This window comes from Polypterus senegalus, chromosome 6 (assembly GCF_016835505.1).
Source record: "Polypterus senegalus isolate Bchr_013 chromosome 6, ASM1683550v1, whole genome shotgun sequence".
Lineage (NCBI taxonomy): Eukaryota > Metazoa > Chordata > Cladistia > Polypteriformes > Polypteridae > Polypterus > Polypterus senegalus.
In genome coordinates, this window is record NC_053159.1 from 70,369,154 (window position 1) to 70,385,858 (window position 16,705).

The 16,705-nt window shown below is 37.0% G+C and overlaps 1 protein-coding gene across 2 annotated transcripts in view; it reads right to left on the reverse strand.

Annotated features, from left to right (window-relative positions):
* kcnh3 (potassium voltage-gated channel, subfamily H (eag-related), member 3) overlaps nucleotides 1–16,705 on the reverse strand; it is a 605,399-nt gene that overhangs the window by 6,457 nt on the left and 582,237 nt on the right. For both annotated transcript variants that reach the window (XM_039756314.1, XM_039756315.1), the window contains 3 exons: nucleotides 9,398–9,666; nucleotides 8,738–8,838; nucleotides 7,421–7,467 (listed from right to left, as the gene is read on the reverse strand). In XM_039756314.1, the coding sequence (XP_039612248.1) occupies nucleotides 7,421–7,467; nucleotides 8,738–8,838; nucleotides 9,398–9,666 (417 nt within the window). The remainder of the gene's footprint in view (nucleotides 1–7,420; nucleotides 7,468–8,737; nucleotides 8,839–9,397; nucleotides 9,667–16,705) is intronic.

Genomic DNA, 16,705 nt, shown 5'->3' on the forward strand with positions numbered 1-16,705 from the left:
TTCTGAGGAAAAAAATGAATTTAATCCATTTTGGGATAAGGCTGCAACATAACAAAATGTGGAAAAAGTGAATACTTTCCAGATGCACTATATATATACTTTTTACCAAACTTAGTTTTCTAATTTCTATACTGTTCCTAAAACACAGAACTTGGGAAATATCAGTTCACTTAATTAGCCTAGGAGTCCAATTAAAAACAGAAGCTGGTTGGAACAAAAACCTGCAGCCGCAGTGCACCCTCAGGACTGAGGTTGGGAAACACTGCTCTACGGTATACTGTAAGCATCAGATGAATTAACTGCTTGTTGTAATGCTTAAATAAAAACATGTTTTTTCATGTTTTTATTGGGAATTTTATTATCCATTTATTGTGTTATTTGCTTTATTTGGTGTATTCCCTGCTCTTATTTTTAATTACTTTTAATTTTTACTCTACAGTACTTTGATCTTCATTTAGAGAAATCATTATATAAAGTTATTACTTTTAATGCCACAGGTATGGCTCTCAGGGAGTACACATTGCCATTTACTGCCTGGGTAAGCTGGTTTCTGATAACAAAGGGAGTAATGCTAGTCATCTATGTACATCCATCGTAGTGTTGTCCATTCCTGCTATTGATTCCTTCAGTTAGTATTCTGGAATGTCATTTGCATTGGACATTCCTCTTTAGGAGAGAATGAATATTACTCAGTACACAAATAAGGAGGAAGGAATAGCACAGATGTTACATTATTTGTCCCAGTAGGGAATTGTATTCCAAATTTCATGAATCAGGAAATTATTTGTTAATATTTCATAATTTTGCACTTTCTGACAAGGTAAGTACTTGTGTTGTGGAATGATGTTTCAGGTGAGCATGCCAATGACTTGTTTTAATGGATTATTGCATTGTGCCAACAATCAAGTCAAGTCAAGTTAAGTTGAGGAGCATACACTGGTAAAGTGCTTGCCACACCCACTACACAACAAAACAATTCGGGATCTCGGTTGGCAACGCCCCAGGCAGAAACACGGTCCAGTGTTGACCCGGAAATGGCTCACTCTCTGCCGCAGCCATGTGTTACGTGGCCTGGTCCAGCCACTTGGGTCCCCAACAATGAGGATCTTACGAGCCAGATCACCCTCTGGGAAACGTGCCACATGGCCGTAGTGCCGTAACTGACGCTCCTTCACAATGCAGGTAATGTGCCTAATTCGGGACTCCATGAGCAACCGCTCATTCGACACATAGTCAAACCAATGGTACCCAAGGATTTTCCGGAGAAACACAGTACCAAAGGAGTCCAGTCTTCGTCTCAGGTCACTGGATAGTGTCCATGTCTCATAACCATACAGTAAGACAGGAAGCACCTGGACTCTAAAGACTTGGACCTTTGTCCTTTTGCATAGATATTGGGAGTGCCACACACCCATTTCCAGCAACCTCATGACCCTCCATGCTCTCCCAATCCATCTACTGACTTCATAGGATGAGTCACCAGAGACATGAATGTCACTGCCAAGGTAAGTAAACCTCTCCACAAGGTCAACACTCTCTCCGTAAACAGACACACTGCTGATGGCTGTGCCTAAGAGGTCATTAAAGGCCTGGATCTTGGTTTGATTCAACAATGACATATTATATCTCTCTATTATAAAAGGAAATCCTGAGACAAGACTTTTTCAAAGAGATAATTTTAAGTCCCACGAGACGAAAATTTTGACTATGAGATTTTTTCAAGTCACGCCCTCCTCTCAACCATATTCAAAAACGCACACAGCCCTCTCATCTCTCATTCGTGTGAATGCTTTTGACAGACACAAGAGCTCTCTTAGCTCTTATACATTTTTACGTTTTCCTCACTTTAAGTTCCCAACTAAAGAAGACTTATGTCCAAATCTTATTGAAGAATTTCATCACCCAGGGTTATCAACAGAAGAAATAAGTACACGGGTTATCCTAGCACCGAGAAATAATGAAGTCAAACAAATTAACGTGAACATTGTTGATCGGTTACACAGCAAATTGGTTAAATGCGTATCCATAGACTATGCTGAAACAGTTGGTGGTGATCGTGCGGAAGATAAAAACCTCAACTTACAATATCCCAAAGAATATCTACAACTGTTAACACCGTATGGTCTTCCTAACCCTTTTCATAATGCTTTGCTAGGACGTGATAATTCGGTAACAAAATCTTCCTCCAAAGTGCACTGCATTAATACTGTAATAACTAACCTCAATGCATGTAAAAAAACTAGACAGTGCGGCATAAATACGAATAACTTAATTACAATTACACCTCTTGATGAACAATATATTAAAACTATAAAAACAGATTATCGATTAAATAAAAAATACGTACAGAGCAGCGCTAATAAGAATAACTTAATTTCTACCTCGAATACAGTACCCATAACGTATATACAATTCAGTTCTGCTCTTCTGAAACATTAAAAATGGCTTTATTAAATGTTAGAGCATTAACCAACAAGACGTTTTCCATCAACAATCGTATTAGTGATAGGAAAACTGATTTTATTGCACTAAGTGAAACGTGGCTTAGCTTTGATGGTGTGGCTGTTTTAATTGAATCTGTGCCTCCGAATTACAGCTTTGCACATGCGGATCGCCAAGGTAAGAAAGGCAGCAGTTTAGCAAACATTTACTCGAGCCGGTTAAAGTGTAAAGATGTTGGCTTTGGCAAATTCAAGTCCTTTGAGTATCTTGTTGTTATTCATGGAGTTTCTCAATTTTTAGTATTATCCGTGTATAGACCTCCTAAATACAATGCGTCTTTCTTTGAGGAATTCTCAGACTTGGTGTCAATTGTAATTAAGAACTATGACACGTTCCTAATAGACGGTGATTTTAACTTTCATATCGATAATCAGTGTGACTCGAAAGTAGAAGAATTCACAAACCTCCTGGACTCTTTTGAGTTGAGCCAGCGCATTAGTCAGCCTACACATAAAGCAGGACATATGTTAGAGTTAGACTTAGTAATTACTAAAGGACAAAAAGTTGATGTGAAGCAGATTATTGATATTGATCTATCAGACCATTTTCTCTTACTATTTAATATACAAATAATGATAGAAAATATTCACAAGAAGCATATTGTTAAAAAACACTTCTTTGATTCATCAGCAGCTTCAAAATTTACAAACATTCTAAGCAACCAGTCCGTTTGTAGTGCTTAATTCTCAATAGTGAGAATAATGTAAATATTTTAATACTAAGGTGAGAGCTGCTGCTGACATAGCCACACCTGAAAAGATAGTTAAAAAATCTTCTAGCACTGTTACAACATGGAAGACCCAAAGCGTGTCTAATCTAAAGAGAACATGCCGGAGTGCTGAGGGTAAATGGAGAAAAACTAAACTAAATTATCCACTATGAGATATTGAAGGTTAAAATAATAGAATACAACAACATAGTACATCTTGAGAGTTGGTGTTATTTCTCTAGAATTATAAATAACAATACTAGTAATTCCAGAGTCTCTTTGTCTACAATTGATTGTCTGCTAAACCCAGGTCACTCAATGGAATGTCTCCAAAATACTTCCAGTGAAACTTGTGAGGCTTTTGCTGTATTTATTAATAAAAAAATGAATAATATTAGAAATAATATAGCACTCTCCCAAATACTGATCCTCTTAAACCCCATTACTCTATTATAAACAAACTAGCAGATTACCCAGTGGCTTCGCTCACTGAGTGCAAGGGAAAAATTTGTGGCTCTCATGACAGCATTAATGACCCAATTCTATGATAGATTTGCCCCTGCATTTTAAATGTCGGAATAAAGCCAGAATCCTCGGTAGAACCTGTGGTGCCAAACGATGTCAGCTGAAAATACGAATTGCATTTCATAATGTTCTGTAGAAAATGAGTTGAATGTGGATTTGAGCCAGAAATAAGAGACAACAACAGTTCACGTGGATGGCTTGAAGGTGTTACTTTCACCTTGCCGTCTGAACAACACATCCCACGTGATTCAAATTTAACCCTCTGTGCTTGGCAGTACTCACACATGATGTCCATTTCTCCTATTGTAACTTTTGGATGTAGGCAATAATCTTTTTCAATGTTATAATTGAATATCTCCATATACAGACCTTGATGCCTGTGTGACATGGTAGCCTGTGAATACTGCACCCGTCGAATTCGATTCTGTTCAGCACTCAATTGTGATTGTCGTATACATTGATCTGCAAGCCTTCTCTCTCGATCTGCTTCTGTCTAACTTTCTCTGTGTAACCTGACTGTTGTGATCATACGCCATTTCCGTTTCAAACGCAAAAATAATTTTATATATATATAGATTAAATTCTTTCACCAGGATAGATTTACCTGAATTATATAAAATAATTTCTCAACTGAGACCCTCCATCTGTGTCCTTAACCCAATACCAACAAATTTTTTCAAAGAGTCATCGGGTGTGCTAATTGATAGTATTCATGACATAGTAAACTTGTCATTAGATAAGGGGGTCTTCCCAGACTGTCTTAAGACTGCTGTAGTTAAACCCCTACTCAAGAAAAATAATCTTGACTCCACTGCTATTGAAAATTTTAGACCTATTTCTAACCTGCCTTTCTTAAGTAAAATTCTAGAAAAGGCAGTCATTGTGCAGCTTAATGATCACCTCAATAAACATGCTGTTCTAATAAGTTTCAGTTGGGTTTCAGAACAAATCACAGTACAGAAACTGCACTTGTTAAAATAGTAAATGACTTGCGGGTAAATGCAGAGAGAGGCCATTTATCTGCTCTCATCCTCTTAGATCTGAGTGCCGCATTTAATACCACTGATCACAATATTCTTAGAAATCACCTTAGTCAATGGGTGGGCCTCTCTAGCAGTGTCTTAAATTGGTTTGAATCCTACCTGGTAGGTAGAAAATTCTTTGTTAGTTGAGGTAATTATACTTCAAAGACACATGATATTCTATATGGTGTTCCACAAGGCTCTATCCTGGGTCCACTGCTCTTTTCAATTTACATGCTTCCTTTAGGTCAGATTATCTCGGGGCATAACGTTAGCTACCACAGATATGCTGATGACATGCAACTGTATTTATCAATAGCACCTGATGACCCCGCCACTCTTGTTTCATTGACACAATGTCTCACTTGTGTTTCCGAATGGATGGGTAGTAATTTTCTCAAACTAAATAAAGAGAAAACAGAAATTTTAGTGATTGGCAATAATGGATATAATGAGGTTATTAGAAATAAACTTGATCAATTAGGATTAAAAGTCAAGATGGAGATAAAGAATTTAGGGGTAACTAGTGACTCTGATCTGAATTTTAAATCGCATATTAATCAGATCACTAGGACAGCATTTTTTAACTTAAGAAATATAGAAAAAGTTAGACCTCTTATAACACTGCAAGATGCTGAAAAATTAGTTCACGCTTTTGTTTTCAGTCGTCTGGATTACTGTAATGCACTCCTCTCAGGACTACCCAAAAAAGACATAAATCGATTGTAACTAGTGCAGAATGCAGCTGCTAGAATCTTAATTCATAAATGAAAATCAGAGCACATCACCCCAGTTTTGATGTCACCACATTGGCTACCTGTGTCATTTAGAATTGACTTTAAAATACTGCTTATGGTTTACAAAGCCTTAAATTATCTGCTTAGAATTCCAAGAGCTAAACTTAAAAGAAGTGGTGAGGCGGCCTTCTGCTGTTATGCACCTAAAATCTGGAATAGCTTGCTAATAAAAATTCGCCTGGTTAATACAGTGGAGCACTTTAAAACACTGCTGAAAACTTACTACTTTAACATGGCTTTCTCATAGCTTCATCTTAGTTAAATTCTGATGCTCTGTATATTCAATTAATTATCATTATTATTCATGGTGGCTCCAATATCCGTACTAACACCTACTTACTCTTCTGTTCTTTTTCTGGTTTTCTGTGGTGGCAATCTGCGCCAACACCACCTAATCAAAGCACCATGATGTCCTTACATTGATGGATTAAAGGCCAGAAGTCCACATCATCATAAAATTTTTCCATGAGAACCCTGAATACAATGAGGACTAACTGAGGTCATTTATGTTAGGTAGAATGCCTAGAGGGGGCTGGGCAGTCTTGTGGCCTGGAAACCCTGCAGATTTAATTTTTTTCTCCACTCATCTGGATTTTTTTTTTTTTGCTTTTTCTGTCCTCCCTGGTCATCTGACCTTACTTTTATTCTATGTTAATTAGTGTTCCCTAATTTCAATTATTTATTTTGTCTTTTTTCTCTTTCTTCATCACGTAAAGCACTTTGAGCTACATTGTTTGTATGAGAACGTGCTATATAAATAAATGTTCTTCTTGTTGTTCCACTGCCCGAATTACTGTTGAGATCTTGACATGCATTCGTATTAAAACATTAACAGTTTCCCGTTAGAATAGCTTTTGCTATGACAATTAAAAAAACACAGTGATAAATATTTGAAAAAGTCGGTTTATTTATTAGAGAGAAAGAAACAAAATTCACTCACAGGCAGTTATCACGAGGCATTGTCACGATGTAAGTCCAAACACAGAATCAAAATTCAGTGCGATATTGTTGAAAATGTAATTAAAAAAATAGTTTTTACTGAAGTTTTACAGTAAAAGTGTAAGTTTAAAAAGTATTTGTGTGTTAATTTCAGATCCAAACAAAAAAAATTGTATAACGCAACAAATAACTAACGAAACATAATTTACTTTCAAATTATTACGTTTTGCTATTTTTTAATATGGTTAATTACTCGCTGTAATGTAAAATAGTAAGTTATACCATGCGTATGTAATAATTCCCATGAAAGTAACAGTTTAAATTGTTGAAATTGTACATCCGCATTCCCATATGCAAGCGGCTGAACCACAAAGTGGCTAGGGCGTAGCGCCGGCCCGGGGGTTGGCGAAGCTCCCTAGTGTTCTTAATTAACGGTCCTTGACCAGTCAAAGGATTGTCACTCGTTTCAATAGCGATGCACTGCCTAGCCTAAGCCACTGCAGCTTTGCACATAGTGTCTAAGGAGGACATTACAAGCTACTAATATATTAAAATATTTTTAAAGGCCTTAACACAAATGGACTGTAATATCTATGGCATGTGTCCCATATGTAGTTTATGCTTACTTTTTATATTTCATTATACTTTTTATATATTCATTATACTACAGTATATAATAAAACTGAATTGGTGGTCTAATAAATGTGCTCTGCCTTCCATTACACCTCTGCAGACCTAAACACAAGCTTGGACAGAAATAAGAACAAAGTGCCACTTGCTGCTTAAGTGAGTCCATGCATGATAGTCTCCCCCTCAAGTTTCACTTCCAGTCACTCCTGTCAACTTTGCCATCAAAGAGGGAAATGAGTAAACAGATTCTTATCTACACATGCAAAACTCTTAAACAAAGTAAAACTAGTACTCACCTCTTGGTTTAGTTTATTGATGCTTTGTTTTGTCTCATCGTTGTTCCCTAAAATTAAGAAAACATTGATACTTTAGTTATGCATTCTTAACTCCAAGCAGGCATTACTGCATGTAAATATACAGTATATTTACTGTATATTTACAACTGTCAATTATTTTGAGTTAATATCAGAGATGGTTATGATTTAGAGTATCTCAGCACCATGAAAAGACTTGTTTGATCATTTTAAATTTCAGAATTAGTTCACACTAACTGTGGAACATCAATATATTGGAAAACTCATGTCCAGACAAGCCTGTTTTATGTCACACCAGCCTTCCTGCAAGCTCAGCAAGTGACACTTTACTGCATGGCTTATTATCCCACTGCTGACTTTATGAGCTTTGCCATCTCTCATCAAAAATGAATGCATGTGCAACACGCTGATTCTATATCCTCACTGCTTTAATTTCTGGATTTAGAACAACTTTTGTTGAATTTCATTGTGTTGGAATTTTGACAGTTTTGAATTTGCAATTGAAATACACTAGGCAGGGAAAAAAATGCACAGTCATGCCAGACAACAGGCTAGTAAATGCAGAGAGGGCGAGTTATGTTGTCATCAGAACATCCCCTGATTTCTGGCGAACTGTAAATGCTTTGCATTTCTCCCAGTAAGAATAGATTACGTGCAGTGAGAGAGAATTAAAGTTGGTTGTTTAACATTTCTTAGCTTATATGAATTGATAATGCAGCTCAGAAGTTATGGGATTGATTTCAGTGTTACAGAAGATTTCTGAGCTCCACAGCACATTCAAAAGCTGTTAATTTCAATGCGTGCTTCTTCCAGAGATCAATATCTTGGTAGATTGGACAGAATATCAGCAAGAAAAACAGGTGCCCACATTGTGAAGATGTTTCATAAAGTTTATTGTGTTCAACCTGGGTAGAGCAACACAGCAAAGAAAATATGTATTCATACATCTTTACAATTTGACTAGGAATGCACTAATACTTCACGTGCATAGAAAAGAGTTTCATCAATATGATAAGCCTGTTCATGTAAATTTGTCATTCTGTTCATGAGAGAAGGGAATGCACACTTTTATAAGAAGCTGGTAAGTCTTTTTGATTCTAGTATGGCATTCATAATGAATTGACAACTTACTGTGAGGCACAATCTGTAGTTACCTTTAAGTCGCATTTGAAAGGTTGCTCTGAACAACCTTTTACCCTTTAGTTTGATTAAATTTTTCTTTGCAAGTTTAAGACACACCAGCCCTGGCCATTGTTTTGATACTGAGGTGCTTTGTATTGAATGATGTGGACAGCTTACCTGCAAGTGGAACAAAGGGATGACTGTGAATTGCGTTGGAGCTGAACTCAAACTTTTGTCCTGGTGGGGCATTGCTGTCTGTCTCAATACCATCAACAAATCTGTGAAAGGAAAGACATTGACATGAGTAGACGTCTCGACTCTGCAGAAACCAATCCTGCATGTTTGTCTGTTTATTTTAAAGACAGTTGTATGAAGCCTTGTAAGTCGTATGCTACATGTAAACGGCTAACCAATACTATACTATAGATGACATTTTCTTGATAAATTTACTTTATGTAACATGTTTCATTATATATCAAATAATCACTATACTTATAATGAATAATATATTAAAACAAATGCTATAAATATGCAGTGTCACTGTATAATCATACTGGGATGTCTAACTTTTCTCATTTAGCAGACATTGCCAGATGATGACCTTGTGATACATTAAAATTATTATGCTCTTTTACGTGTAACGGAAGGGACCCTTCAAAATCAAGGGGTTATACCAGCCTATACTGTTGCAGTTAATCTGAAAATGATAGTCCTATTGCAAAGGGCTTTCCTGCCATTTTCCATACATTTAGTCCAGTCATTGCCTTTAATCTTGCAGTAGCAAGTTTTATTTTTTAAAGGTGCATTATCTCATGTTTAGAACATTACTGCTGTTACCTGGGGCTCAGATCAGGAGGGCCACTGAAGCTGACCACAGGAATCTGCAGTTTTGAAGGCTTGTTCTCTACAATGCATGTGTCAGCTGGGATCCGGAATGGTCGGGGTGGTAACAGAGGAGAGCGCAGAGGGGAGTTTAATGCCCTGGTCAGCCTCATTGGAGAACGGGGGTGTGGTGACAGAGGTGACATCTCATCGTCTTCAAGCTCATCATCTTCTCGGATGGATGGCAACTTTTTCATCAGACCACCATTGCTCTCGTTCTCTACCTGTGGGATAGCATCAACATTTTAATTAGATTCTTGAAAACCCCAAGAAAAACATCCAAAGCACATTTCACAGAGTCACACTGGCAAGCATTAATGACTTTTTACATTGGGCAGTGCAGATGGATAAATGTTTAATTTAGTCCAGAATACTGCACATGATGTAAAATACATGAATGGCCTTGCCACGTGCCCTTGTGCCCTGATTCACATGCTTTACACGTGGCAGAAATGAAAGGCTGGCTTCAGAGCTAATCCCCCTGATTCCTTGGTCTCTCCCCACTCATTCAGCCAACGGCTCAGAGCTATTTTTAACACAGAGCTATTCTTAGCAACTGGAATCACGTGAAGCCTCGGGGATGACCTCGTTGTGTGCTTCAGAATGTGAAGGCAGCAACATATTCCTAACAACAAAGACACGTTCAGCACCGCTGAAGCTGGCCTCTCAATTTATTTAAAGATCCCTGATTCTATTTTTAAGCCGGTAACTTGGGAGATGCCAACGGCTTCACTGTTGTACTCCAGACAAGCTGCATTTATGCAGTCTGCCTGTTTTCTGAAAAAGCAAGGTCACATACATTATTTATTTCTTATATGCAATTAAAACATAATAAATCTTCAATATTAAAATATGTGTATACAATACTTTTATACAGACTTGTTTTTTCCAACATTCAGAACCGAGTTTTTCAAAGAACACATGGAAATGCAGATGACCTGTGATTCTCCAAAGGTGTACATATACTTTCCCTTGAAGCACGAAAAGCCCATTTGTTAGTCAGAGCAGCTTACCCACAGGCCACTCTGGATGCATCTATAAAGACACAGGAAAATGGCCAGGTTTCTGTTAACATCTCTAGTTAAATATCATGCAGTTTATAAATACCACAACAGTGGCTAGCTTGGATACCCCTTATTGGTCCCCAGTGCCATAAAAATGGCTGCCATCTCATATCTACCTCACTCATTGCACTTTCTGGTTTACTTTTGATTTATGTGTCTTAAACTAGGAGTTTATATATCTGTCAACAGCCTGTTAGCTCTACAGAGGAAGGAAACTTGAAGCACTTGCTTATTTACCCTGTTTGTAGGTCATTTTTTTTTGCCGGGTTCAGATAGTGCTGTTTGTAAAAGATTTTCTTTTTTAAGTGGTCTGAAGGTGCTGACCAATGCTGCCGAAAGTACAAAAGTTTAAAGGTGAAAGAAAGATGCTTTTGAATTTGACATTGTCTTCTCAGCTCCTGTCTGGCTGGTGCAGGAGCCAGTGGAGTTTAGAATGGCTGGCAGTATTGGAGACCGCTTCAAATCTTTGTGAGTCCCACTAATTATTATAAATTATATTATTGTTTTCCTGACCTGTGCAGTATGCTGTATAACAACATACTGTATATTAGTGATTCCAAAGTAATTTTAACAAAATAGAAATTGCATGAATGACATAATATTCAGGTGTTTTGCGGGATTTTAGTTATGTTTTGAAAGTTTTAGCATTTTTGTTTTTCTCATGAAAGACAACAGTATTGCCATTTTACTTATTAAATATTTTTGTAACAAATCATATTCAGAAATAAATGTGAAAGGTATGAATTAGGGTAAGCCTCATTAATTTGGGTTTTTCCTAAAAAAGTAATGATTTACTTCATGAGGTAGAAGTACGTAATAAAGTTTATATTTTCTCAATTGTATTAGACAAAAATTAAAAAATAACATATTCCTAATTGCTGACCATGACATTGTCTAAAATGATAGCCCACATAGTTATGTTTAAAATGTGTCATTTTTAACCTTCTAGGAGTAGATGTTAGGAGAGCTTGGACAACCAGTAAAGAATCAAATATCAAAAATATTATTATACAGTGGATCCTCGAGTCACGAACGTCTCGGAAAACGTACAAATCGGGTTACGACCAAAAAGTTCGCCAAACTTTTGCTTCTGTTCACAACCACACACTCGGTGACAAACAAGCCAGTTTCCCTTCTGGTTGATGATTTCCCTTGACACGCTGATGATTTCCGGACATGTTCAGTCTCTGTGCATTCGTTGTGAACTCTTTGTGCTCTATTTCGTTTCCCTTCTGGTTCGTACGTGCCGGTGATTTACGTACATGTTCAGTCTCTCCCTGTACAGTACATTGTTCTCGGTCAGACGTGCATCGCACAGAGGGACTTTACCTCAAAACTGTAATCTCCTCTCCACCCAGTTCCTCCTCACTTCCTTCATGCCAGAACTCGACTCATGCAAGGTTAGTTTTCCTGGTTGTTTATGGTTAGTTTTTGTATAAGTTACGGATTTTTCAAATGTTCATTTTTTTCCCTGTGCTTAAAACTCATTAAAAATAGTGTTTACAGCGAGCGGTTCTTAAGGCTATAGCGGGAATTCTTACAATGTTACTTTTCTTGGTTGTTTATGGTAAGTTTTTGTATAAATTATGGATTTTTGAAATGTTCATTTTTTTTACCTGGGCTTAAAACTCATTAAAAAAAATTTATACAGCAAGCGGTTCATAAGGCTGTAGCACGAACTCTTGCAATGTTAGTTTTCTCTTTTCCAGATTTTCTCATTGTTATTCAATGTTTTTACATTTAGTTTACTATTACACTGTGCATTCTATGGTATAATTAACTATTTTTTTGCTTAAAAATCTTAAAAAAAAAAAAAAATTTACATACAGTTTGTACAGTCCGGAACGGATTAATTGTATTTACATACAATCTTATGGGGGAAATTACTTTGGGTCATGACCAAATCAGGTTGCAACCAGAGTTTTGGAACGAACCCGTGACCTGAGGTTCCACTGTATTCATAACCAGCAATCTCAAAATAATATAAAACCACACTCCACATGCTTATTTTACCAATCTTGATTTTTTGAGGTTTTGTGAAAAGGATTATGGGGTGAACCACTGGGATTGGTTGATGTGGCCTGCACACCTTCAAGTCCTTTTGATCATTTTTGCTAGTTTACTCTTTATCATAAGGGTGTAATGTCCTGCACAAAATATGGTGTAGACATGAGGGTTTTATTGGGTCTAGAAGGCCAAACATTAGAGGAATCCTCAAGTGCACAACATCTTGCATGAGGAGAGATCAAGATACATCGAATGGTATATCATACTTGGGAGTTTTCTTATACCAGTGAATAGAAGAGAGTCTCATCTTTCTGATGTCCCATGTTTTACATATTAAAATAGAATGGAAAATAAGGACGAGACTGCAGCTCAACTCGCCACAGCTGTTAACCCTTAGCACAATGCCAGTACAGCACTGGCTCCCTCAACCAGCACATGGGCTTTGGACCTCACCAACAGTGGATAGGCTCCTCTGTCTGATGTCTCAGGATTTAAGTACCATACCCAAAAATAGAAAAAAAGTATTCATAAGTAATTCTTATGAAAAAATAACTGTAATTACATTTATTAATGGAGTACATAACATATAAAAAAAAAACTCATTAGACGTTGAAAGTGGTTGTAATTTTGATTATTTTTCCTGGCCTGTGATGAAACTGCTCATATAACAGATGCTGTCCACTTGCTTATTTTTTGAGAGAAATTGATGATGGCATTAACCTTATAGAAGAACTACTTGACTATGTGCGAAACTGAGTAGAAGCACCATGGATGGTGCACTTGCAGTAAATGGAGAATGAAGTGGATTGGCCACCCTAATGGTAACAAAGTCAGTATTCTTGGTGGCAGCACCATTAAACTGCACTGCATAATTCAACAAAATGTCCTGTGCGCTACATGTTTGCAGTTTGCGTCAAAACCCTGTACCACCTCCAATTTCAGCAGTTTCCTTCTGATATGGAGGCTTAATATGGAGCTGTACTTTATGATGATGATGATGTTGTTAGATGTCTCAGTGATGGTTCTGCACTGCAGCATTTTTTCCCTCTTAGGAAGAGCATAGAGCAGTTTTTGTCTGAAAGGGGTCAACAACTCTCTGATCTTGTTCTGGCTGTCAGATTTGGCATTTTCAGTTGACATCCCTAAGCATCTGAATGATCTAGCTAAACACAAATATCAACGCGCTTGGCACTAAACTCCAGCTATTCAAACGCCACCTATCACAGTGAGCCCAGTACTTTACGTTTCCATGTGCTATAAGAAGTAATGGACTGTCATCCATGGAACATGATTAGGCAGGTGGGAAAACAGGCAATGGTGCTCACCATTCTCTGATGAGTTTAGATAGATAGATAGATACTTTATTAATCCCAAGGGGAAATTCACAAAGTTTAACAAGGGCTTTAAGGATTTTGTCATTATTGAGCTAGGCATGCACCTTTTCTTGTCTCCCTGCTGTGTGGATCCCAATGATGTTTCACATAAACTTCAGGAGTAGCTCATTGATCTGTAATGCTACAAAGAGCAGTGCAGCCATTTCAGCAGTTGCCTCTAACAGAGATTAAAAAGAGATTCCTGATATTACAAGCACATACTGTGAGAATGTTGAGGCTGTTTGGGTCCATGTACCTTTGTGAACAGAGTGGTCCTTCTCACTTTTAAACCTGAAGATGAACTACTTGAGGTCCAGGCTAAGTGATATTCACCTATGTGACATTTCATGTATTACAACCACAGGGGTCAAACCAGAACTGGCATGTGCATGGTTTTCCTTTTTCCTCAGTAGGTTCTCTGTGTGGTGTCTGAATCAGTATTGAGAGAGATTGAGTTAGGCCATGCCTGCTGGTTATACCATAATATCTTTAGATTCATAAAAAAAATGAATATTATGAATACATTTCAAACAGTTCTGAATTCTTTGAGTGACTTCACAGAATTTATAACATGGGCAGAGCTCGATGTAAAATGGAAATTAAATAATAAGTAGAATAAATTATTTAAATTACTATTTGAAGGAAAAAAGAGTCAGCAATCACTGGGTCTATTATTATTCGAGAGAGAAAAAATCCAAATGATTTACAGCATAATAAAGAATTAAACAGCCACAACTCTAGGCAATGCCAGCAGGGAGGAGCTGCTGTTCAGCATTAGCATACAATTACCATCAATCTGAATGTAATCAGCAGATTTTTAAAGCACCAGTCCGGCTTACTGCTGGGTACCAATCTTGTATGCTGGAACTTCTTGCTGTGTTGAAATAACTGTACTGTTTTTGCTCATGGCTTGTTCTTACTCATACTGTACACCCAGCCATGCTCAAAATTCCCCCATTTTAATAAAAAAAAATGTAAAGTTGCCTGTTTTGGACATATTCATACACCAATTTTGTGTGTAGATTTAGACTTATGTTATGGTTTCGATTAGATTGCTAAAAATTAAAGGCACTGTACATAATTGTAAAATGGGAACAGAAAGACATTTGACATTAGTGAGGCAATAAATAGTTAAGTCTTTTTGTGTTAATTAAAGTAAATGACCTGGATATGATCAATGAGATCCTGCAGAATGTATTAGATAACCTAATGACACCTAGGAGAACAAATACATAAGTGGAATCGTGAGATTAGATGATAATGGATAATCGGTAAAGCTTGCACAGGATTCTGCATCTGTAGGTTAGGAACTACTAAATTCTGGCTGATGTGCTGGTCAGTAGCCCAGTGTACAGTATACAGGAGAGTATACTGTCTCATCAACTGAGTGTGATTCTGAGGTAGCGGTTAGTGCTGCTTTCTTAAAACTCTAGGCATCTGAACACTGCATAGCGCTTGACCATCCTGCCTATGACAGCTTGACATAACGGGTCATTGTTGACTTGTTCAAAATGCTCTGGCTCTCAATGGCCATGTAATGGAAAATTAAAAGGCAAAGTGAATGTCAATAGACTGGATCTGTGCCATTAAACTGCCTTTTCGTGCTATTGTGGGATGCTGCATATTTACTTTCCTGTGACCAATTATTTCTGCATAACAGAAGTCAATTAAAAAGATTCTGACACTATTTTTCTTATTCAAACCTTCCTCTGTAATTTCCAACTCCAGGATTGTTACAGTTGGTCTTAAGCCTGTCTGAAGGAATTCTCACTTGCTGGAAATGGATAACCCAGGTAATGATGTAAATGAAAGGGGCCGTAATGAAAAGACCAATTTATCTTACAAACTCAAACTAACATCACATTGAAAAAAATCACTGTTTGGAAAAGAAAGGTAAGATCAACATTTCACTAGTAAAACTTGATGATCTCTGTACAATGTTTCATGTTGTAAATAAAAATTTCACTGTAATGAAAGAAATGTAGGATTGGATGAATGGCACAAGGTGTAACTGACAAGAGAAGTTGTTCCTCTCTTTGGAACTTTCCAGTATTAAATTTAACATAATCAAAAACACCTCTACAAAGCTATATATATATATATATATATATATCACGGATCATTCAAGATTTTTTTCCAGTCACATTTTTTCCTCGAAGATGATGGTTCACCACTACCCTTCCATGTTTTAATAATGTGTTGGACGGATCTTAACCCAATTTTAGCAGTTTTCTTTGCTTGATGATAATTTGACCCAATAATTTGACCCTACTGAAACAGCAGAACATCATTTCCATGATCAGAGGATACGTCTTCCAACATGGTTGTTTGATGCAATAAGTGGCTTCTCAGTTTTTAGTTAGTGTTAAATAACTTGTTGCCAACTGAAACATGTGAATCACTGGCATACTTATCGAATGCAATAAATAAAATGCAAAGTTGACTAACTGGCTGAGTTACTCACTTAATAAAATCTCTGAAATTAGGCAGGATGGTACATCTAAGCCAGTAGACATCCGCAAAGAAAGAACATTTCAGTATAACAATGTTTACAGGTAAATCCCCTAAAAACAGAAAGAATAGACCACCCCCAAATCTCAAAAACACTTTAATTGATTTGATTGAATTTTGGTGACGTTGTAGAAAAAACGATTTGGCCGACCGACATTTGTTGGTAATAATGCTGTAGCAAGTGGGCTGTTCTTAGGCACAGTGTCCTTTATATATATACATATATATATATATATATATATATATATATATATATACTAGCAAAATACCCGTGCTTCACAGCTGAGAAGTAGTGTGTTAAAGAAGTA